Below are 24,629 nucleotides of genomic sequence, written 5' to 3'. Positions count from 1 at the left end.
ACTATGTTTACCATCTGCTATTCCTGGATGGTTGGCCAGAGGCTTACCTGAAAGCTTACCGAAAGGCTGATCGGTCGCGAGCTCTGCCATGAAAAAGGCTTACCCATATACAGTCCATATGGGTAAGCCACAAAAGAAACATATTATAAAGAGTTTCCCATAACTAGAAAAACCACATGTACTGACAAAATACACAACACGTGGAGGGGTGATGAGGATATAAATATCAAATAAAATTAAAGACACAGATTTTCCATTCGGAGCTGCATTGGGCCTGGCGCATAGCTACAGCCTGGATCCACGGATGCCCTTCCAAACTCCACTATGTGAACAGCCAACTAGCTTTCAACTACACAGTCCAACTCATCCCAAGAGATGTCACTTGGACCTGAGAAAAACAAGCACACACAAATGAAGTATATCATAAAGACATCACAGCCCAAACAATATGTACCAAGCCTTACTATTTTAGTAGCTAAATCACTCAACCCACAAGGAACAATTGGAAACAAGTCATTTCAAAACCAAGCAAAAGACAAAATACACTCCAAGAAAATTTATGGCTCATATCACTTAACCCTCTACAAGAAACTCCCGTACCACTGTACCAGCTTGGATTAGTACCTGCAAAATACAACAAATAATTAGCACTCACTATCCAGCTCACATCACTCGACCCACATAAAATATTCTCACAACACTCATGTATGGAAGTCATCTTCATGTGTATGTCCCTGAAAGCAAAATTAGTATAGCAGTTTATAATAATCCTCCCTTTAGAAGCTCACTTCACTCGACCCTCAATGTATGCTCACTACACTCAACCCTCAATATAATCTCCACTCAGGTTTTGAGGATATTTGTGGACAGCCTCCATTTTTGAAGGAACCAAGCATTAGATGGAGACCTCTTAATATTCTTGAAAACAAGATCTCTATATCTTACCATAGAAATGATGGTTTGAAGGACAACCTCTTCAGGTTTCCTTTCCTTACTAAAAACCCTATTGTTTCTCTCTAACCAAACTTGGTACACAGTGCAACAGAAACTCAGTTTCCTAATGTTAGTAGCCAGGGATTTACCCTTGCATTCCCTAGACACCATATCAATCAAACCTAGCCAAGTGGGGCTAGACCAATTAGCATTACACTTGGCAAGAACAACATCCCACACCTTAGATGAGAAAAGGCATTGGAAGAAGAGGTGATCATGGTTCTCCCCATCACAACCACATAGAGGGCAAACTGGGTTAGAATTTAGCCCAAACATTAGAAGTCTGTCCCCTGTAATCAACCTACCAAGAATTTCCATCAATCCAGCTCTTTAGGCTGATTGGGGAAGAAAGTAGAGCCTCTCTCCCTAGAATCTAGAGAGAGAAAGCTCCCCCCGATGGTATTTCATGGTGGTGATCTCTGGTGCAGTCCGGCCAGTTTGTTTTAGCTCCTCTGCCCATTAATTTGAGTGTGAGTGAGTAATGTTCCCGACAGAGGGTCTATCTCCGGTGGTTTGTTTATGATTATGCACAGGTTCGTTCTATGTATCCTCAGGTTCGGCCATGGATGTTACAGTCCATGGTTACTGTGTTTGTTATGGACATCCAACCACTCTTTTTAGTAGGTTGGTGTGCTTGTAGGTGGGACCTAGTTTGGATGTGAACCTGCAACTCTGGCAAATTTGCTTAGTTAAATGAAGGTTTGCATCTGTGTAGAAGATATAGTCAAGCCTGAAGATCTGGTTATGCTGGTTGTTTCATGTGGATGGCTGCTTTAATTTACAGGGTGCAAGGCTGGAACAGTATATTGCTGTTAAGTCCACTTTCTATCCAGTTTGTGGGTTTCTCACTTCCTAGTGAGAGAAAGCTCCCAGTGATGGCTAGTCTTTCTCCAGCGCTGTAGTGGACTGGTCTTGTTTAAACAGGGTAGCATTTTTGAGCTGGACTGGTCTTGTTCAAATGTTGCTGGTTTTTCAGTGGTTTCATTCCCATCGGTGATAGGTTGTTTTGATAGTCCGGCGTCATTGCATCTGGATTGAGGTTGTTGAAGCTTAATGCTGAGGTGTGTTGCACGCTCTTGGCGAGTGTCTCGATTGCGGTGCCGCGTAGGCTGTGTTTCTTGCCTTTGAGTGTTGTTTTCTGTCATCCGCATGGATGTAGCAGGTCTGCAGGTGAAGCTTCTGATGTATCTCTCTATAGTCTTTTCTGGTAGGTTGATACATAGGGAAGACAATTTGTCTGCTGCGTGTGTATGGGATAACTTCACCATATGAGATTTTGTGTATAGTGGATGATTTGTGTCAAGGTAGATTTCTTTTTATGGGAGAGATAACCCAACTTTTGGGTTAGTGTGTTGATATTTTATTGGTTTATCAGTGTGTTTTGAGGATATATTGGGTTCCGTGGGAGTGTACTCAATTTGACTTCAATATATTTGCTAATGCTGTGGGTGGGTCACGTGGTGGATTTTTTGCTGGTTTTGTGGCCCACGGTGTTTCCAAAACCACATGTGGATTGTTTTTCTTGGAGGTCACCATGTGGAATTTATGCTACAAGTACATCATCACGTGGAGCCATATTGTAGCGGACCAGCTATAGTTGATTTTTTCATTTTGATTGATCGTGTGATCCTCATGTGACTCAATACGAGGTGAGTTTTGAGCCATCTCCGCCAAGAGTGATTGAGGGGTCACTCCTATGAGGAATTGTGGTTCGATGACTTGCTGAGTTAGAGATTAGGAGATGAGCAGGAGGATAGCTACCGATTTTTGGTTACTTCTTGTCTTCATGTGACCCATCCTAATTGATTGTATTGCCACGCCTGACATGGAGTGAAGGGTACACTGCCATGGGGTTTGAGACTTGTGATCTACCAAGGTAGGGACTGGGGGATGTGATGTTTGATCTTATGCGATTTTTGGCTGTGTATTGGTCTGTTACTATGGGGCTATTGTTGTTTCGCTACAACTCTCAAGATCGTTGATGATGGTTACTGCTCGTGCTAGCTTCATGTGACTCTGTTGAGATTTATCGTGGGGTAGATTTTTTCCTCTGTCATGGCTTTGGTTAGTGGCTAGGATGTCACGGCTGTGAGGAGTGGAAGGCTTATTGGACTCCATGTGCTTATCTTCGGTAAAGACTGGCGGCTTGTAGGGGTGGCTATCCTTTTGGATCGAGCTTGTGGGTTGTAGCTTTTTGTGTATGTATGTTATGTTTAACTAGTTTTGTGGTGTGTAATTTGTGTCTTCGCCCATATATCCACCCCAAGTTACCATCTATTATCTCTGATAGTAGGGGTTACTTGGGGACAAAAAGGATATATGGGCAAAATTTAGTTATGTTGTTTTTTGTTGTTCTTCTGTTTTGTGGGGTTGTGTTGTATTTCTCCTCCCTTCCTTAGAGGGGGATGTAGTGTTCGTATTACATAGATTCTGTAATTGTCATTTATTTGTCGTTGGGCGTGCCTGGGGTATGCCCCTTGTAAACTTGTACATTTCATTGTCTTTATTTTATGACTTACTCACCCAAAAAAAAATAAAAAGAAAACATAAAAAGAATTGCCATCCAAACTATAAACTTGGTTCTAGGTATAGAGTGAGGACCCCATAAAACACCAGCCCACCTGACAGGAGGCCATTTCTTTCTGCATTGTTTCCAAGCTAAGCCAATACTAACTTTAGCATCTGTACTAGGGGTCCAGATAACCCTATCAACACAGCAGGTTGATGGTTTGAAATCATATGGAGTGTTGGCATTGATTTCCCTGATCTCCCAAGAGGAAGCATTAGGCCAAGCCCACCCTCCCTCACCCACAACAGCTTTGACCTTAGTCTGGCTATTTAGGGCAGTATCATACATAATTTAGGAACCATGTTTAACACATAAAGGACCCAAGGGATGCCAATTGTCATACCACAGAAAAGTACCCACACCATCACCAATTTTGTATTTAATCAAAGGGCAGATTAACTCTCTAAGTGATAGGAGCTTCCTCCAAACCCAAGAAGGGTCATTAGGTGTTTTTACCTCCCAGAAACTATGACCTCTTAACAAATAGGATTTAACCCACTGACACCACATGGATTGTTCCCCACCAGACACCATGAACCAGATATTTAGACACCGCAGCTTTGTTCCATATCTCCATAGGTTTAAAACTCTACCTTTAGATTTAGGAGCACACACTCTATCCCAAGCAACCTTAGCCCCAAATTTTTTTTAGCTCAAGACCAGACTACAGAAAAGCTCTACAAATAGATTCAACCTCCTTAATAACTGTAATAACCCGACCCTCGTATATGCTATCTGATATATTTTCAGTCCTTCTTTTGTGTTTTTAAATGTTTACTGTAAAATCCCATGAGAAATTACGGCTGAGTAAGTGAACTCCATGTGTAAGGATGTCTATCTGTTGAACAAGCAAAGTATCTGTTACATCTAGAATGTTTGAATCAAGAATTGGAAGCCGTAACGGCTTAATTATCTGAAATTGATTATATATCTGTGATCAGCATAATTTTTAAGTAATATTAAGCATGATTACGAAATTTCAATTTCGGAATGATTAAACGATTGAATTTTGTCCTATATGCATTTATATATAAATATATTAAGCCAAGTCCTCTTAAGCTTGATCAAACACTTGATATATCTCCTAGAGAGGAAAAAAAAAACGAAAGAAGAGAAAAAGGGAACAAAGGGAAAGTTCAACTAGGAAGGAAAGTGAGAGTAAATTAGAAGGATCTTGGAGATTTGTGAAGCCAAGGTATGCCAAATTTATTTTACATAAACTTTATCTTAACTATGTGTGAGAATTCTCCTTTCAATTATGAGGAAGGGTTGCCAATTTTATATGAAAATTACTAGGGTTGTAATGAAGAGTTATGTGTGATTTTTATGTGATTAACAAGTTATGCTCATCAATTGAGTATTTTGGGATATAACTTAAGTGTTGTGTAAGAATTCTACTTTAATCTTTGATTTCCATGTCAAACCCATGAAGTTATATCTATGTAATGCGTTATGTTGAGGAATTTAAATTAAGGGATGAAAGTTGAAAGAATAGTGACTTGATCAAGTTTTTAATCATGTTTATCTTGTGATGTTCAAATGATAATTCATGTTGTAGTGAAGTTGGGTCCATATTTTGCATGAATTTCATCTTGAATTGCATGTAAAATGAAGTGGTGATGCTAAACTTTGAGTTAAAATCGAGTTATCCCAAAACAATGACATGGCCGCTCGAGCGGAGAAGGAAGAAAAAATGGATTTTGGCTACTGCAGTTGGGCCGCTCGAGCAGTGACGGGGGACCGCACGTGCGATGTATGGCCGCTGGAGCGGAGGGTCCGGCCGCACGTGCGGCCCAGGTCCAAAAAACTGATCTCTTCTGTTTTGCATGCTCAACTCTCTTGTATTTTTAGAATATTTTTCTGATGATCCTAAGATGGTTATAAATTCATGCGAAGTGTCATGACTCAGGAAATGATTTCTTAATGATTTAAGAAGGAAGGGAAACTAATTTGCAAGCTATGATTGTGTGCAGGGCACACTCTGAGAGGAAGCAACACGTCATCTCAACGCTGTGAGTAGTAGTACTTCGATGTACCTTTAACCATTTATCGTTATTGACGTTAAATCTTCGTCGTAAGAATTATGTTGACATATATGTTATGCATGCTATGTGAGATACACTGTGACATTATGGAAACTTCAAAAGGGTTTGTGAAGTTATGTATGCTGTGTGAGAAACATTATGAAATTGTGAAAACATCAAAAGAACTTGTGAACTTGTGAAATATGAAGTTATGTAGCCAAGGGCCATTTGTGAAGATCAAGCCTATGAGGCCAAGGGCCGACTTGTGACTTATGAAGCTATGGGGCCAAGGGCCAAACTTGTGAACTTGTGAATCCAAAGGGCCGAAGGCCGATGTGATAAGTTGTGAATCTATGAAACCTAAAGGCTATTGTGAATGTGTGAACCCCTCAGGCCATGGGCCGAACTGTGAAATTGTGAAACCGATAAAGTCATCTGTAATCTAATGAAAATGTGCTTACTTTTCATTACTATTTATCAGGAATGTCCTGTTAACTTTGCGTTAATTATGTCAACTCATGGGAATGATGTAACGATTACCATTAAGACTCTGTTAATTACAAGGCAAGGTAACTATGTTAACATATAAGAACGATTAAACAAAGGTGTGTGCTACTGATTAATAGAGCATGTGAATTAAGCCATTTACCTAAAAGAATTTATGTTCATTCCTAGAGAACGGATTCTGAGTAAATATAAAAGTAGCTATGTGTATCCATATGAGTTTGAAGTTATTTTGCTATGTTGCTTATAAATTGGAAGTTATTCAGAATCTGCGATATAAGTGCAAAGTTTAGCATTATTGTGTGACCCTCATGAGAATGTGAATTAGTCTCTCCTTGGTAAGCGTACGAGAATGATATGATACAACAAGAAATGCTCTAGTTATGATATGTTCCGTTTGAATTAATGAATGATGTTCAAGTATGTTTCAAGCATGTTTCCAGCATGTTACAAGTTCAAGTATGTTGAGGTATGTTTCAAGCATATGTTACAATTTTAAATATGTTACAAGGTCAAACAAGTTTCAAGGGCTTTATGCCAATCTTTCAAGGGCTTTATGCCACATGTTTCAAGGGCCTTAGTGCCATATGTTATAAGGGCTTTATGCCACAAGTTTCAAGGGCTTATAGCCACCATGTTTCAAGGGCCTCGTGCCATATGTTTCAAGGGTCGTGTGCCACATGTTTCAAGGGCCTCGTGCCACATGTTTTAAGGGCCTCGTGCCACCACGTTTCAAGGGCTTATAGCCATTATGTTTATGTTGCAGGATTGGACCTAAGGCCGTCATGTACTTAGCACAAAATCAGACTAACTATATGAACTCTGCATTTTTATATGCATTGATATGTATTATGTTTCAAGTTAAGCGTCATTTTAATTGCGTATTACTATTCACTGAGCCCGACTCACTCTCTGTTATATCTGTTCTGTAGGTCACCAATCAGGTGGTCAGTCCTAGCCAAGACGCCCGCTTTCTTGTGTCAACCTTCATATGTCCAGGCACTGTATAAGCCATTTATTTTGTTAAGTTGTTAAGATGTTGACTTGCTTATGGGTGTCCATCTATTTGATGTATATAACTTTCATGTTTGTTTGTGTATACGCCCAATCATAGGGCAGGGACTGTAAATATGTATGTATATGCTCCGGGATATAGTTTGGAACTTTATCTATCCACTATAATGCATGTGATGAATGAGATCCTGGCATGTAGAAGTAGCTCAATGGAGTTTATATGTTTCATTATTTCCATTTTTTTTCGTTCTTCCGATAAGGCCCCATATATTATGTTACCAGGTTACATGTCTGTTTCTGAATAGGTCATGCCCAAACTTTTAGGGGCGGGTTTGGGGCGTGACAATAACTTTCTTAGGGAGGATAAACAGAGAAGACTAGAATACTTGCATAGAATACAAAATAGTACTAATCAATTGGGCCCTACTAGCGTAAGATAACACTTTGTTAGTCCAAGACTGGATCTTGTTAGTGATTCTGGTGACAAGACTGTGGCAATCAGTAGCCTTCAATCTGGTAGTAATGAGAGGCACCCGCAAATATCTCACAGGTAACTTACCTTCTTGAAACTGAATGACATCAAGAATATCCTTTCTAAGAGAGTAGTCACAGTCAGAGAAAAAGACATGACTCCTGTTAAGATTAGGGGCTAGCCCCGACAAAGATGGAACTCCAACAGACCCTGTTTAATGAGCCTGATAGATTGGACATGCCCCTTACAAAAGACCATAAGGTCATCAGCAAAACAAAGGTTGACAATTTTATTTTTTGCACATCTCCAATGGAATTTAAATTGAGGATTCTGCGATTACTCATTTAAAATCCTAGCCAGAACTTTCATAACAATGACAAAGAGATAAGGGGACAAGGGATCACCTTGTCTCAAACCCCTAGCTTCCTGAAAATACCCATGAAGACTACCATTGATGCATATGGAGAAAGAAGCGGAAGTAACACAGGCTTTTATCCAATTGATCATCCTATCAAGAAAGGACATGGCCTGAAGCATATCAAACAGCAAATCCCATCTTACATTATCATACGCCTTCATCAAGTCAACTTTCATGGTGCACTTAGGAGTAGAAGACATTTTATGGTACCTCCTCATAAGCTCCTGGGAGAGAAAAATATTGTTAGCAATTCTCCTCCCGTAGACAAAGGCTAACTGAACAGGGTCAATAATATCAGGAAGCACACTTTTGATTCTGTTGGCAAGAATTTTGGCATGCACTTATAAATAGTATTACAACAGGATATGGGTCTGTTATCCCCCACTTTGGTAGGGTTAGGGACTTTAGGCACCAAAGCTATTATGGTACTATTAATTTCCTTAAGCAGCTCCCCAGAGTCAAAAAAAGATTTGATGGCTTGTGTGACCTCTGTACCCACAATGTCCCAAGCACTGTGGAAAAAACAAGCAGAATACCCATCAAGGATAGGGGCTTTGTTAGGATTAAGAAATGCAAAGACACTCCTAATTTCTTGGATAGTCACATCCTCGGCCATGGTATCCATTTGGTTTTGAGACAATTTCTTGTTGATCAGGGAATTAACCCTAGCAAACCCATTGTAACTATCCCCACGAGGACACCCAAATAAATTAGAAAAGTGGGAGACAAAAGCATCTTGCACCTCAGGGGGATGGGTGAGTCGAACCCCACTCTCAAGAGTAACACCACATATTCTACCTCTGTTCTGATTGTGTCTAACAGACCTAAAAACGAAGTTACTATTTCTGTCACCCATGCTCAGCCATTGGATACGAGATTTTCGATGACACAAATCAATAGATTTTTTGCCCAACTCCCTTTCAGCAGTTTGAAAATCAAGATTGAGGGGGTCTTTATCAAGCGCATTCCAAGAGTGAAGAACACAAGTGACAAGCCATTGAACTCACTTTTATTTAACCCTTTCAAAAGAGGTTTCAGGGCTCTAAGCTTGGAGCAAGTTCTAAACATGGGGGAACCCTTAACATATTTACACTAAACACTACCAACCATAGGAATGAAATCCTTATGATCAGCTCAGAAGTTGAAATACTTGAAAGGTTTTTTGAAGCTAGGCCCTCGAGGTAACATAGAAAGAATAGCAGGAGAGTGGTCAGAAGGATCAGCAGGGAAAAAACTAACATGAGATTATGGAAAAGACTTAAGCCAAGTGTCATTTCCTAACACATCAATTTTTGAAGCAATGTAGTTACCATCCGACTGTTTATTTGCCCAGGTAAATTGATAACCACTATAAGAGACATCATCTAAAGCAGCTTTGGTGATAGAATAGTTAAACAACTCTTTGGAAACAGACCATCTATTTGTCCCCCCAATCTTCTCATGAGTGAATCTAATAGCATTGAAGTCTCCAAGCCACACAGCAAGATAATTGGACATTTGGGAAGCAAGGTCAACAATTGCATCAAAAAGATCCTTAAAAAGTGTTGATTCTCAGCATACACAAAACCAACAACAAAAGATTAATCAAGGTCCAACAGGTTAATTTTACAAAAAGTAATTTGGCCAGATTGATATATTGGATTAATAGTACAAAAATTAGAGTCCCAACACACCCATATGCGGCCCGTAGAATTTATGTTGGAATTTGACAAAAGACGGCAGTTATTCTTAAACACTTTCCCAAAAATACTTTGCTCATTAGCATATTTTACTTTAGTTTCCAAGATACTCATGATTTTTAACTCCTCTTTTAAGACAATTCCTTATTTCCTTTTGATTGAGAGGGTTCATTTAACCCTCTAATATTCCAAGAACAGATTTTAAAATCCATAACACAAAAATTTTGGAAAGTGACTATTAACCCAAATATCAATCTGTTACCTATATTTCTTCCTCTAATTGCCAGAGGCCTTCCTGACTGCCTTTTTCTTTTTGCTACTGGATGATGATGGTGCATTAGACTGACCACTCACATCTGCATATGGTGTCCCAGCTTCAATAGTCACACCTTTGTTTGCCATAGTTGTCTGCTTCATCTCTTCAACAATCTAATTAGCTTTTGGGGTCAGGGCTTGTGCCAAATCCAGCAATTCTTGATGCAGATCCTTTAAGGGAGCTTCCTCGTTAACCCCAGGGATGCTACTGACTCTTTGAGATGGTGGTGTTAACAGGATAGGTACAAAAGTGGTATTTTCCTTAGGTTCCTCGATCTTCTTCTTGCCTTTGGCCTTAACAGTTTTCCATCCATCATTCTTCTCAATTTTAGTTTCTTTTTGCAATTGGACAAGTTCGACTACCTGGTTTGTGATACACCTCTTAGTGTCATGCCCAAAGACCTTGCAGTGGTCACATTTGGTAGGGATGCCTTGGTACTCAACTCTGATTTTAACAACATCCTCCCCACATTTAACAAAAAAAACATGGAGGAAAGGAGGAGTCAACATTTACCTCTACACAGACTCTAGCAAAGGACACCCTCATACCAGAAGATGTCAGATAATCCATAAACAGAGGAGTGCCTATCTTACTTGCTATCCGGCTCACGCCATCATGATCCCAGTACTCCATAGGAATAAGAAATAATTTGACCCATATAGGAATTTGTGAGACATATTCCTTTGTGAGTTTCATCATTCTCCTCCACTTCTTCAACAGAAGGAGTTGGTTGCCCATGTACCATGGTCCTCCTTCAAGCACTGCCCCACAAGAGTCAGTATTATCAAATATGAAAAACATGAACCCCTCACCGTTAGCATGAAACTCCTTCAAGCCCATGTTCTTCCATAGGTTGTATGCACTATTTTGAATGTAGTTGAAAGGCAATTTCTTATCAAGAAAATAGCCTACCAAACACGATTCCCATTTACCCACATCCTCCATACAGGCTGGTAACTCCATTATGTCTAGATTATCTGAGAGTGGAAGGGGAATGTACCTTAATTTAATAGGGGATCTACTAGGTGTATTAGCCACTTCAACCGAAGTTTTATGTGGATTCTGAGTTAGATCTGCAGACGGACAACCATCCTCAGCTGTTGGAACCGATTGGTAGGTGTTTCCTCGGCCCCGTCTTCCACGACCTCCGCGATATGCACCATAGCCTCGACCTCCACAATTGCCTCATCTATATTGGCCCTGATCCTCCTCATTTACCCTTCGAACTTGGATATCCCTCAACCCTAACGGAGCATTTTGATTGGACATCCCTACCTGTGAAGCCAAACTAGCAAGACCCATACCTTCGAGGCTTGTCTGGACTTTATCACCAATAGCAATGTATTATTCTGGTGATGACTGAGTCGTTCCTCTAATCTTCGTTAGGGGAAGGCTATCCTTTACCCCTTTCAAACCGATGATCCACAGTACCATCCTCAACTTCATCACTTCATCTTAAATTTTCGACCAGCGCAGTGTTTACCTCAAATCCTTAAGAAACCCCAAGTTCAGATCGAGTTTTGCTCGCCGGGTGTTCTTCAGATTCATCGAGATTGAATTTTTGCTTCATTTCCTGAATACAATCAGCTAACTCAGAGATGGAGAGTGGTGCATCAGCCATACGACCACTCCGATTTGCTATTTCAACAAGGTTGAAAAGATCTTTCTTAAAGAGACGATTTTTAATCCCTCCGTTTTGCCCTAATTTGCCTCCAAAACTCACTTTAGGTGTTTCATGAATCACTCTGCCAGACTGATCCAAGCCGTCTGATGCATTTACTCCACTAGCCTGAGGGATAGAAACCACTCCAATCGGTACCTCGTCAATCAAACAAGCATTAACTATGGCCATTTTCAACAAAATGTTGAAAATTGAAAACCCTAAAAATGAGAATGTTCCTAGAGAGAAGCCAGAGTTTCTCTCTCTAACCCATTTCTCATTTGTGGTTTTCCTTTTTGACCATTGACCTAGTTGCATATTAAAAGCTATAGAGACTGTTCCAAACTAGGACAGGATGCTCACCCAAATTTAGGATTGTATGAAACCGCTTTGTTTGGATAGTGAACCCCGGTTCCTGACGAAACTAGGACAAGATAACCCTACCCCCTCATAGGGGTGTTTTGTTTCTTACTTAACTGATATGTGCTTTTAGAATGACACTCTACAGGAATGTGCGTATCAGTTGCAAGTTGGGCATCAGTATTTTGGGACAAAATTCAGTGTTGAGTGCATTCTTACAACTTTGATTACATCTGTGTGTTGTTAACATCTGAGCTGAGGTACTGTGCGTTTTTCTAATTTCTACTTTCTTTTTGCTAGGTAGTTTATCACAATAGCTTCGAAAAGTTCAGATATCCCCCGAGCACTCTAGACCTGTGTTAGGAGACTTTACAGATCTGGAGATCTTGTTAGGGGACAACCTGTGTTTGCTTCACTCCCACCGGTTATGAGACAGAGGAGAGTTAGGCACAATTCACCAGTTCAACAATCACCTGCTTCTAGTCAGGCTTAATCTTCTACATCTAGGCCAGCAAGAGATCACTCACCAATTCCGATAGCACAATATCTCCCGATTAGTATGGAGGACTTGATCCGTCATCTCCAGCAAATAGTGGAAACCATGCAGCAAGATGTTGCTCACCATGCTGAAGTTACAGCCCATCAAGCTGAAGTGATAAACAGGCTGAAGAAATAGCAACCACAGCCGACAGTGGCTTCTGCTTCTCATGCACCTCATGCAGGTATCCCAGCACCTGGAATCACTGCTAATGTCCAAGAGAATTTGGGCAATTCGGTTGACCAAATCCCACCGCAAGCCTCCAAAGCACTAGTGTACCAAACCGAGCCTCTGTTTGAATTCGAGGTTGACTCGACTGTACTTAAGGTCAACAAGTTGGAGAAGCTTTTCAAGTGGGCACAGGGGGTGAACTCAATTCCTGACATCGAAGATGGATATACTGACTCGGTAGTAACCTTGCCAGACCAGTTTAAAATGCCACACATAGATCGGTTCGATGGCTCTGGAGATCCCATGGTTCATCTGTAGTTGTTCTCCGATATCCTGCGGCCGATGGGCCTTACCAAACTTTAAAAAATCTCACTTTTTGGCCGGACCTTGTCAGGAATAGTGGCTATCTAGTGTGCAAAGCTAGAGGATTCAATAAAGCAGAGCTGGGAGGAAATGGCTGAGGCCTTCATCGCACAATACTCATACAATACGTAGATTGAGGTCACAACTCGTGATCTTGAGGCAACCCATTAGGAGCCAAAGCAGGGTTTCTCAGACTTTGTAACAAGGTGGAGGGCCAAGGCTTCGATGATGACTACTAGGCCGTTAGAAAAGGATCAAATCAGGATGGTGGTCCGCAATTTGCAAAGGAATTATTACAGAAGATGATCGCCGTACCGTTGTTCACATTCACTGAGCTCTATGAGATAGGGGTTCAGATCGAAGATGCAATGAAACAAGGGTTGATAACCGATGAGAGGGAGCAGCCCAAGAGGCCTTTTGCATGCAGTTCCAATGTAACCTCTAGTGGAAGGACAACTGCACGGCCATCTGATGTGAGTGTTGTCACCACTACAACCAAGACTGCCAATCCTTTAGCCAATACAACCCCACAAACTTCAAACAACCAGGCTTGATCCCAAAGGACCTTCACCCCACTCTATATGCCATTATCCCAAGCCCTAAGGGTGTTGATAAAAAAGGGGCATCTTAAGCCATTAGAGCCTCACCCACTGCCCAATCCTCTCCGACCTAAACACAACTTGGCCAAGTACTGTGTATTTCTCCAGCAGCACGGTCACGACACCGACCAATGCTTTAAGCTGCATCATTAGATTCAAGATCTCATTGACAATAAGGTGATAGCACCACCCAAAAGCCAAATGTAACCACCAACCCTCTCAGCCCACAATCAGGTCCCTCCACCCCAGCACTTAAATCTAATACATACACTGGCCATCCCCTATGACCCCAACATATATATTTCTCCTTCTCACCTACCCAGACGGACATTGTTCATCCCTGAAAGCACGTATTTGTGCACGATGGACACGTCCACACTTCAACCTGAACCCGTGGTGGTGACTGTGGTAGAAGAATGGAGGCTGTCCTTAGAAGAGAGTACGAGTTCATTGCCTGAGTGCTCTGAGGACTTGTTTGGGGGGTATATAATCTATGCTACTACATTGTGCCAATTGATCAAGCTAAGCCAGAAGTGGTATTGCCAATACAATGGAGGTCAATGTGGTTAGAGAGGATAGCCTGAGCCAAAGTTCAGATGATTTGGTAAAATTAGAGGAGGACTTAGACAATCTGCAATTCTTTGACGAACAAGATCAAGGAGAGGTGCAGATTGACAGGTTTGATTTAAATAGGTCGATGGACAACTCAAGGTGGTTGAGTGGTGAACCTAACCGGGAGGAAGGAACTGAACTAAAACCAGAAAAAAAAGGAAGCAAGAATAGTTGTAGTGGCCGGAATGGTTGATGAAAACGGGAAATTGCCAGAGAGCACTGGTATCAAGAATTTAGTTCAGGAACTGGGCGCCGTGAGTATCGCGGATACCGAACAAGAAGCTGCACTAAAGCAGTTTGAACAAGAAAGAGTGAAAATAACCGAAAAGTTGGAATAGCTCAACTCCTTGTGGGGAATATTTGTGATAGAGACTGATTAGAACAGAACCGGACAATTGTTTGTCGGCTGCCGAAGGTGTATGGTGGGAGGATGATGATCTACTTTTGGCTCACACTGATGAAGATTAGGGTGAAGACCTACTAGACAATACCTGGTACACTAAAGAAATTGAATACATGACAAGAAGTGGACAGTACTTCAAGTCGCCACACTTGGACCAAGCTGAAGCCTCCAGGAAAGATAGAGAAGTTGAAAAGCAATAGGAAAAATAGTTGGAACAAAAGGCGGTGCTGAAACAGCTAAAGAAAATCCAAGCCGATATTTCAATCTGGGGTCTGCTCATGGCTTCTTGGGTGCATCGACAGGTTGTATTATCAGCGATGGACAAAGCAAAATTGTCCATTGACACGACTCTTGAATAGCTTATGGGATTAGTCTTCCCAGGAGGCGTCGTGCCAACTTTTTTTTTTGGTAAATAAGAAATAAATAAAACAGAAAGATTTATAAGAATACAAGGGGCATACCCCAGGCCCTACTAACAACACAAAAGCACAAACCACGGCACAACAATAACACCGGAGACTCAAGGAAGCATTGGGAGGTTACTAGCCAATCAGTCTGTACAAAGGCCATGTCCTGTAGTGGATAGGGTCTTTGTTCAAATTAAATAACCAGTAACCAGCACTGAACAAACCAAGAGTGACCAGCAGCAAAGTATCCTTCCTACATAACCCGTAGGAATAGGCACCTATAACATAGATGTTCAAAAATAAAATCCCAAAGAGAACCTTAGGGGAGCACCAAAACAGACCTAACATCTACCAGCTGCCTTCTGTATCGACGCAGCAAGCAGTCACCACCCCTCCATGCCATAATATACACACGCGAAAGCTTTGGAATGGCACAGTTTGCAGCCATTACTGAAAAAATAGTACACGAGGTACTGTTATTTCTCTCAAAATGGCGCAGATTGCAGCCACAACTTCTCCACCTGTACATATTTCGGTGAACCTGTACAATATCCAGCCACATACGACAACTGGGACTATATCTGCTATTAAATAGAAGCAGAAAAAGAGCATGCATTATATAGGATCTCACAACACTCGGCCCACAATCAAATAAGTCTCTCCTCTCCATATAATATCTCACATCACTTGACCCACAACTCACAAATTCCAAAACAGTCTGGACTAGTGACAGAATGTTAAAAGCTTCCCTATCCTGCAAAATAGAAAGAAGATAACATGTATAAAGAAGCATTAGAAAACCATTTGTGATACAACTCACATCTCTCAACCCACAAATATAGTGAAGCATGTACTGGCTCACATCACTCAACCCACACTGAGATTTTCCCGATATAGTTCTGAGGTTTATCATCATCAAGTACATCCTTGAGAACCTACAAAAGAACAAACCTTTAGATAACACACAGTATATACTCCAATCACTCAACCCTCAATATAGGTGCGTTCACATCTCTCATGCCTCTCCCAACATTAGAATGTGGAGGCAGTGTCATGATGGTTGAAGGCAAGTTCCATTGTGACAAGTACCAGCTATCACCTGTAGAATTAATCACAGTATTCATAGAAATGATTCTACTTCTCACCATTTGGATGATATGCTTAATAACAACCTCAGTAGGGGCATTGGTTTTATTAAAGACTCTACCATTTCTCTCAATCCATATATGGTACACCGTACACAAGAAGGACAATTTCAGAATTACAGACTTCAAAGATCTACCTTTAGTGGATTTAACAACAAGATCAACATACTCTAACCAGGTTAGGTTAGGCCAACAAACATTGCACTTATTCTGAATAGTAGCCCAGATCCTAGAAGAGTAAGCACATCTAAAAAATAGATGAGAATGGTTTTCCTCAGGATCATTACAAAAAGGGCAGTTAGAATGAGGTACAAGGCCAAAAGCCTGCAGTCTATCCCTAGTGTTCAGCCTCTCATGAATAGCCAACCAAACAATAAAGCTAACCCTAGGAATAAAAGGAGGCCCCCAAAGCATTTTGCTCCAAGGAACTTTAAAGCCCGTATCCCTCCAACAGTCCCAAGTGGACTGGATAGAAAAAATCCCATTACCCGTGAGGCGCCATAAAGGACTATCATGAGAATTACCAGCAGGTTTGAAGGTGGGGGGAGTAGAGGCAATCCACTCCTTGATCTCCCAGGGATTAGGGAAAGGCCACTTCTAGGAACCATTCGAGATTATAGAGCTAACTCTAGAGTTTTGTGCAACACCAGAGTCGTAGACAATCTTAGACCCAAACCTATCCCACAAAGAGCCAAGAGGATGCCAACTATCAAACCACAGAAACACTTTCTCCCCATTACCAATCTTAAACTTGATAAGAAATTGAAAAGGGGAAGAAAGCATAGCCTCACTAGAGAGAGAAAGCTCCCCCCGGAGTGAAAATGGTGCACTGTCTATCTATCTTTCTCATCCCTTGAGGGAGAATGTGTACTATGTGAGTTACCAGTTGGGTGAATTCTTTTCGAATGGTTTTGTTATCAATAGAGTGAGTTTGTGAGTTTAGGTTATGGTGTTGTTCCTGTGCATCATTTGTTACTACTATATGTTATTCATATAATGGCTGGAATGTTATTCTATTCATGCATGTTCTGTCCAGCTTGGGTTCTTCAAGATAGAAAGTTCTGATCATGTTATGAAACTGTTGTAACCAGTCTTCTGTGGCTGGTGTGTGTTCTGTATAGTCCATCCATGGCAGCGTTTCGGCACTGTGGTGGTATGGGTGAAGTCATACATTTGTAGCTCCGGCGTGGAGTTGTAACTGATGTGTGTGCGGGAGCCGACAGGTGGTACCAGATGGTTTTCCCGACGATGTGGGGAGCTTCGTCGTCTGGTTTGTGAGCTTCACGAGCTTCGCCGGTAGGTGGTCTTGCCTTCCGACGTGTTGTTGGGTTGGCAGGGATGGTGGCGGTCTGCTGCGATTCACAGTCACCGGTTCGGCCTGCCATCGCCGGTTGATGAGGTTGTGAGCTGGTTGGAATAATCCGACGTTCTGATTTGCAGAATAGGCTGGTGCCGTCGTCTTTTTTGGAAAGTGGTTGCTTTTCCGAAGCTAGTATGATATGGTATCGTTGGGCGTGTATCTCACGGTTTGCAATAAGCTTGAGCTCAAAAAGGTGAGCTTCCCGCCTACGCTACTTTGTTTGATCGGGCTGTGGGTAGTACAGTGTGGTGTTTGACAGTTGTACATGGGGAAGTGTTGATGCACGTAGGTTTGCTTGCCTCACAGTTTTTATGGAGACCTGATGTCAAACATATGTGGCAGGTTTTTTGGTGAATTGTATATAATATATTATCTATACATTCTGGTTAGTGGACTTGGTTGGCATACTTGAAGAATAGTCAGCCACTACGCTGTGGGTCCCGGTTGGACCTACGGTTTTTTGGGCTAAAAATTGATTATATGAGCTAATTTTGTTTAGTTTTGGGCCTATTAAGGTTTTTGGGCTTGTTTATTGGAATTGTGGGTTGTCCCATGGATTTGCTGCTGATTTGGGCTTATCAATTTTTTTGGGGCATATTGCATATATTTATTTGATTGGTGAGCCCATAAATTCCTGTTTAGCCACAAGGTAGCAGACCATTTACAGTTGATTTTCTCATGATTGATTGTTCGTGTGATCCTCATGTGACTCGATATGAGGGTGGTTTTGAGCCATCACTGCCAAGAGTGATTGGGGAGTCACTGCTTTGGGAAATAGTGGTTCGATAACCAACCGAGTTAGAGACTGGGAGATGAGCGGGAGGATAGCTACCGGTTTTTAGGTCGCTTCTTGTCCTCATGTGACCCGTCCTAATTGATCGTATTACCACGTTTGTCATGGAGTGAAGGGCACACTGCCGTGGGGTTTGAGGTTTGTGATCTACCAAGGAAGGGACTGGGGGATGTGATGTTTGATCTCATGATTTTATTTGGCTGTGTTTTGGTTTGTTGCTGAGGGGCTATTGTTTTCACTTCAACTCCCTAGACCGTGACTTATGGTTCTTGATCATGCTAGCTTCATGTGACTTTGCTGGGATTTCTCATGGGGTAGACTTTATCCTCCGTCACGGCTTTGGTTAAGTGGCTTGGATGTCACGGTTGTAAGGAGTGGGATGCTTATTGGATTCCATGTTCTATCTGCAGAAGAGACTGGGGGCATGTGGGGTTGACTATCATTTTTGTTTCGGCTTGAGGGTTGTTGCTTTGTTATTGTGTGTGTTTTGTTTATTAGCTTGTAGTGTTCGTATGTATGTTTTTGCCCATATATCCATCTCAAGTTCCCATCTATTATCTCTGATGGTAGGGGTTACTTGAGGAAAAAGGATATATGGGCAGAGTTTGGGTTATTGTGTTTTCCAGTTTCTTGTTTACCCCCCTTTCTTAGGGGTGCAGTGGTAGTTTATGTTGGTTATAATTTTTTTTTTCTTTGTTGTTGGGCGTGCCTGGGGTATGCCCCTTGTAAACATGTAAATTTCATTGTCTTTATTTTATGACTTACTTACCCAAAAAAAAAATTTGATAAGAGGGAAAATAATGTTCCTTAGCAACAAGATTTTCCTCCAGACCCATGAGGAATCACTAGGAATTTTAACATACCAAAAACTCCTACCTTTGAGTAAGTAAGACTTAACCCATTAACACCACATAGATCCCTCCCCCCCAGAGAAAAGGAACCAAACATGTTTGGCTATAGCAGCCTTGTTCCAGACCCCCATATCCTTAAACCCCAACACCCCCTCATTCTTAGGTTTGCAAATGGAGCTCCAAGCAATTTTAGCCCAATGTTTCTTCAACTCAGTGCCAAACCAAAGAAAAGATCTAAGCAAACTCTCAATATCTCTAATAACCTTCTTTGGAAGGATAAATAGAGAGGACCAATATACTTGCATTGAAAAGAGAATAGTCGGAATGAGTTGGGCTCTACCCGCATAAGAGAGAAGCTTGTTAGTCCAACTCTTAATTCTCTTAGATATCCTCTCAATCAAACATTGGCAATCAATTGCCTTCAACTTGGTAGTAATCAACGGAACACCCAAGTATTTAACTGGGAGAGTACCCTCCGTAAACTGCACATAGTGGAGAATTTCCTCTATGAGCTGCCTACTACAACCAGAGAAGAAAATGCTACTCTTGCTAGGACTGGGGGTAAGCCCCGAAAGCCTTCTGAACTCATCCAAACCTTGCATAATCAGATTTACAGTCACCGGGTCATCTCTACTAAAGATCATCAAGTCATCCGCAAAGCAAAGGTTAACAATTTTGGTTTTCTCACACCTCCAATGAAATTTAAAAAGAGGATTACTGGCTTTTTCAGCAAGAATTCTAGCAAGGATTTCCATAGCCAGCACAAACAAATACGGGGACATGGGATCCCCCTGCCTAAGCCCTTTAGCTCCTTTAAAATACCCGTGAAGGCTCCCATTAATGCAGATAGAGAAAGAAGGACTGGTCATGCAAGCCTTGATCCAATTAATCATACATAGAGGGAAATCCATAGCTCTAAGGATATCAATAATAAACTCCCATCTCATATTATCATAAGCCTTCATGATGTCAACTTTTATCTCACACCTAGGAGTCTTAGAGTCCCTATGGTAACCTCTCATAATCTCTTGTGACAAGAAAATGTTGTCAGAGATTCTTCTACCATGCACAAAGGCAGATTGTACAGGATCAATCAAATCCGGAAGCACATTCTTGACTCTATTAGCAATGATCTTAGCAATACATTTGTAAATGGTATGACAGCAAGAAATGGGTCTGTAATCACCAACCTTCATGGGATTAGGAATTTTGGGAATAAGGGCAATAATGGTGCTATTAACCTCAGAAAGGAGCTTCCCAGACTCAAAGAAAGACCTAATGGCAGTGGTCACCTCCTTACCCACAATATCCCACGAACTCTTAAAGAAGCCAGTTGAATAGCCATCAGGGCCAGGAGCCTTATTGGCCTTGAGAGACCAAAAGACCTCCTTGATTTCCACATTAGTAACAGGCTTACTCAGCATAGCAAATTGATCATTAGAGACCTTGGATTGAACCACGGATCTAATTCTCTCAAAGCCATTATACTCATCCTCAAAGGGGGAACCAAACAGATTAGTGTAATACTGAACAAAAGCCTTATGGATGTCAGCACTTTCCGTAGATCTAGTACCATCACCCTTGTCAACACTCAAGATTTTCCCCCTATTGATATTACCTTTAATAGTTCTAAAGAAGAAGCTACTATTCCTGTCCCCAAGCCCAAGCCATTGGACTCTAGATTTCTGACGTGCAAGACTCTCTTCCACCTGGCTAAGGTCTAAATACTTTCTATTTTCCTCCCTCTCCTGACCTTGCAGCACAGTATTCAAAGGATCCTTGTCCAATTTAAATTGGAAAAGATCCAACCTAGTCTTAGAGGCTTGAACACGAATCGATATAGCACTGAAATCTTTCTTGTTCAAAAGCTTAAGACTAGCCTTAAGATGCCTCAGCTTATGACACACCCTAAACATATGAACTCCTCTAATAAAGTGGTTCCAGTTAGAAGACACAGTAAAAAGGAACTCCGGGTGTTTAGACCAACAATCAAAATATTTAAAAGGCAATTTAAAGGAGGTCTTAGCAACAGTGGTATTGACCACAGCAGGAGAATGGTCAGAAATCCCAGAAGGGAGAAAAAAGCCAGAAGACTCAGGGTATTTGTCCAACCTGGCCTCATTAACTAACACCCTATCAATTTTTGTGGCTATATAAGTTCCTTCACCCCTTTTGTTAGCCCAAGTAAACTGACATCCCCCATAAGACAAATCAGCCAGCTCAGATGCGTTAATGTAGGTATTAAAAACCTCATTTTCGTCAAACCAATTAGAAGACCCCCCCCCAACTTTTTCCTGACGAGATCTAATAGCATTAAAATCACCAGGAAAATGCTAGGGGAATTGGATTTAGACCGGGGGAATTGAGCCAAATTTTCAAAAAATGGAACCCTTAAAATGTGTTTATTTTCAGCATAAACAAAAGTTGCAAAAAATTCATCATTAGTAGCCAACTCCGTAATCTTACAAAAAATGTGTTGGTTAGACATTGAAATCAAATGGACATTACATATTGCATTATTCCAACACACCCACACCCTACCAGTTACAGTTGGTTGAAAGTTTGACAAAAAGGACCAATCCCCAAAACATTTAGCACAAATTTTAATTTCATTAGCTTGTTCGATCTTAGTCTCCAAAACACGCATGACATTGATATTATCATTAAGAACCAACTTTTTAATTTCTTTATGTTTAGAAGGGTCATTCAACCCTCTAACATTCCAAGATGCAATTTTAACAGTCATAGAGAGACAAAAAGAGACACAAAAACAAACCATAACCAACTATAACCTGCGGTTGCTTTTTCTTCTTCCTCTGGCTGCTATTACCTTTGCCAGAGGATTTGCTACTCATTTGATGAAATATGGAGGTAGCTATTGCTGAAGTCACATCGGCTAAGGAGAAACCAAAAGCTGTTACCCACCATATGCTGTGCCTTAGGAATTATCAGTTTAGTGATTTCCAAGACATTTTCTGTAAACTCATCCATTTCATTAAACTGTGCCTCAATTGCAGTGCTCTTCTCCTTACCTTGCAAAATATCCACCACTACAGGGTATAGCTGAGAAGCCTCCTCTGTCATTTGTTGTGCAACCAACTCCTCTACCACTGTGATTGGTTCAGAACCCTCCTCTATAACCGGACTTAGCACTGGTTCTGGTTCACCAACCTTCTTTTTGCCTTTGGCTTTAACAATTGTCCACTCTTCTTCTTGTTCCGTAACAAGCTCCTCTGTATTCTTTTGTAGAGAAATCAGATGGGCAACTTGGGTTGACACACACTTGTCAGTCTCATGCCTAAAGATCTGACAGTGTTGGCAAATTACAGGAATACCTTGATATTCGACTCGGATTAGAGCTGCTTCTTCTTCACATCTGATCTGAAAGTAAGTAGGCAATTTTGATGTTGCCTCAATTTCAATACAGACCCTGGCAAAGGCCAATCTGCTACCCCTAGCCATGAGCTGATCCATGAAAAGGGGGTTTCCAATAGCACTAGCTATTCTGCTAATACCGTCTGGGTCCCAGTACTCCATTGGAATGTTGAAGAATTTAACCTAGATTGGGATTTTGGTAAATTTCTCTTTAGCCAGCTTCATCATTCTTTTCCACTGCTTAAGGATAAGGAGAAAACCTCCAATATACCAAGGACCCCCGTCGAGCACTTCTCTGCAGCTTTCTGGGGAGTCAAAGATAAAGAGCATAAACCCATCCCCATTCGTATGGACTTCCTTTAGGCCTTTAGATTTCCATAAGCCGAATGCACTATTTCGTAAATAGTTGTACCCAACACCCTTATCAATAAAATAGCCTACTAGATAAGAGTCCCATTTGTCCAATGGCTCAGGTCTAGAAGGCATTTGAACCACAACAGCATCATCAATAGAGGTAGGGGGAATGTACTTGAGCTTGATGTTAGATCTTGAAGATGCCACTACATTAGCCCAGGTTCATTGTGGCCTCCCTTCATCCATGGCTCTGCTGTTACCCGCGCCTCCACGCCCTCCTCTCACTCCACGAAAAGTACCTCCACCCCTTCCTTGCCCTCCTTGAGGGTTTGGGTTGTAATGATGCTCCACCAATGGGACTTCAAAATCCATATTAAGGTTAACAACATCTTGATCCCCCAACTGTTTGCCCTTACCTCGATTCCTCGCAACATCGAGGCTATTAGGAAGGTCTCGAAACCTATTATATTCCTCTTCAACAACATTGGACCAACTAAGGTTTGTACCGTGCCCCACCGGGGTCAAAAAGGCAATCTCCTCAGCAATCTCTGAACCAGTCGCATGGATCGTTGAATCCTTGAGAGATTCCGTCAGAATCGGCCTCAGTAATGGAACCCACACCTTGTTGAAGCAACGTAGGATGGTTATCCCCAAAAATGGACTCCACTCCTTTCTCAAATCCGCTCCGCAGAACTTCACTTGGGCCTTCTTGTCCACGATCCTCACCACCCAGTGGTCGAGAGAGTTGTGACTTCGAAACTCCGACATCAGCCTCACTATTCTTACCCCCCATCTCAACAATCATGCTCTGCAATGGAGTTGAAGGCATGTTACTCATTTTTTACTCACAAAGTATTTCGCAACCTCCACAGTCCAACCCTAGCCTCGAAACGACAGTTTGGGCCTTTTTGACTATCTCACTCTTAATCACACACAATCGCGTCCCCTTTTTCCCATTAAGATTATGGTTAGAAGCAATAACTTCTGGCATCGTGTAATTAATAAGATATTGAAACCCTAGAAACCAGGGGTTTCCTAGAGAGATGACAGAGCTTCTCACTCTAACCCATTGTATGGAACGAATTGGTTGGTTTTTAGTTTTTACGTCGTGCCAAATTTAACCTTCTCGGACAAGGAACTACCGTAGGAAGGCTCAACACACAACAAACCTATGTACATATCTATTTAGTGCAAAGAAAAATGGATGCCAGTGGTGTTGGTCGATACTGGGTCGGCTATCAATGTTTATCCGTTGTGCACAACTTATGCCATTGGCCTAAAACAAGCAGATTTCGTGCCTACAGCCCAAGTGATTCGGGCATATGACAATACAAGCAGGGAGGTTATGGGCACAGTACAAATCCGAGTTCAGTTGGGCCTAGCTCAACAAGATATCGAGTTCCATGTCCTGGATGTGCCGACCACTTTCAATTTAATGCTAGGGAGACCCTGGTTGCACAAGGAAAGCTGTCTCTTCTACCCTCCACTAAATGCTGAAATACCCTCATGGAAAGGAGTGGCTATCGTTTTTGGAAATTCTTTCATCCATCCCCAGCCAAAGGTAACTACATCAGTGTTGGAAATCGTTCATGGCGAGAAGGATGTTTTCCTTTTAGGGTTCACGCTGGCTGAGGCCCGAGCAGTGCAAA

The 24,629-nt window shown here is 41.6% G+C and overlaps 1 protein-coding gene across 1 annotated transcript; it reads right to left on the bottom strand.

The window, feature by feature from the left end:
• Nucleotides 1–338: 338 nt before the first annotated feature.
• Nucleotides 339–7,732, bottom strand: LOC145793334 (uncharacterized). Its single transcript, XM_082876138.1, has 5 exons — nucleotides 7,664–7,732; nucleotides 3,615–3,823; nucleotides 946–1,294; nucleotides 609–624; nucleotides 339–388 (listed from the first exon to the last, which is right to left on the bottom strand). Exons 1-5 carry the CDS (start codon nucleotides 7,730–7,732, stop codon nucleotides 339–341), a joined length of 693 nt encoding a protein of 230 aa, XP_082732264.1.
• Nucleotides 7,733–24,629: the final 16,897 nt, after the last annotated feature.

Source organism: Camellia sinensis, chromosome 6, assembly GCF_055761805.1.
Source record: "Camellia sinensis isolate YWXY chromosome 6, ASM5576180v1, whole genome shotgun sequence".
Taxonomy (NCBI): Eukaryota; Viridiplantae; Streptophyta; class Magnoliopsida; order Ericales; family Theaceae; genus Camellia; species Camellia sinensis.
The sequence above is the reverse complement of the archived record's forward strand: the minus strand, read 5'-3'. Positions and strand labels throughout refer to the sequence as shown.

Bases quoted from the DNA above. Each gene is read 5' to 3' on its own strand.
- LOC145793334 (XM_082876138.1), bottom strand. From the start codon at position 7,732: ATGTCTTTTTCTCTGACTGTGACTACTCTCTTAGAAAGGATATTCTTG. The intron at 3,824-7,663 runs GTAAGTTACCTG...CTAAATAGCCAG, and splicing joins TGTCATTCAGTTTCAAGAAG to ACTAAGGTCAAAGCTGTTGT. The intron at 1,295-3,614 runs GTGGGCTGGTGT...AATTCTTGGTAG, and splicing joins AAGAAATGGCCTCCTGTCAG to GTTGATTACAGGGGACAGAC.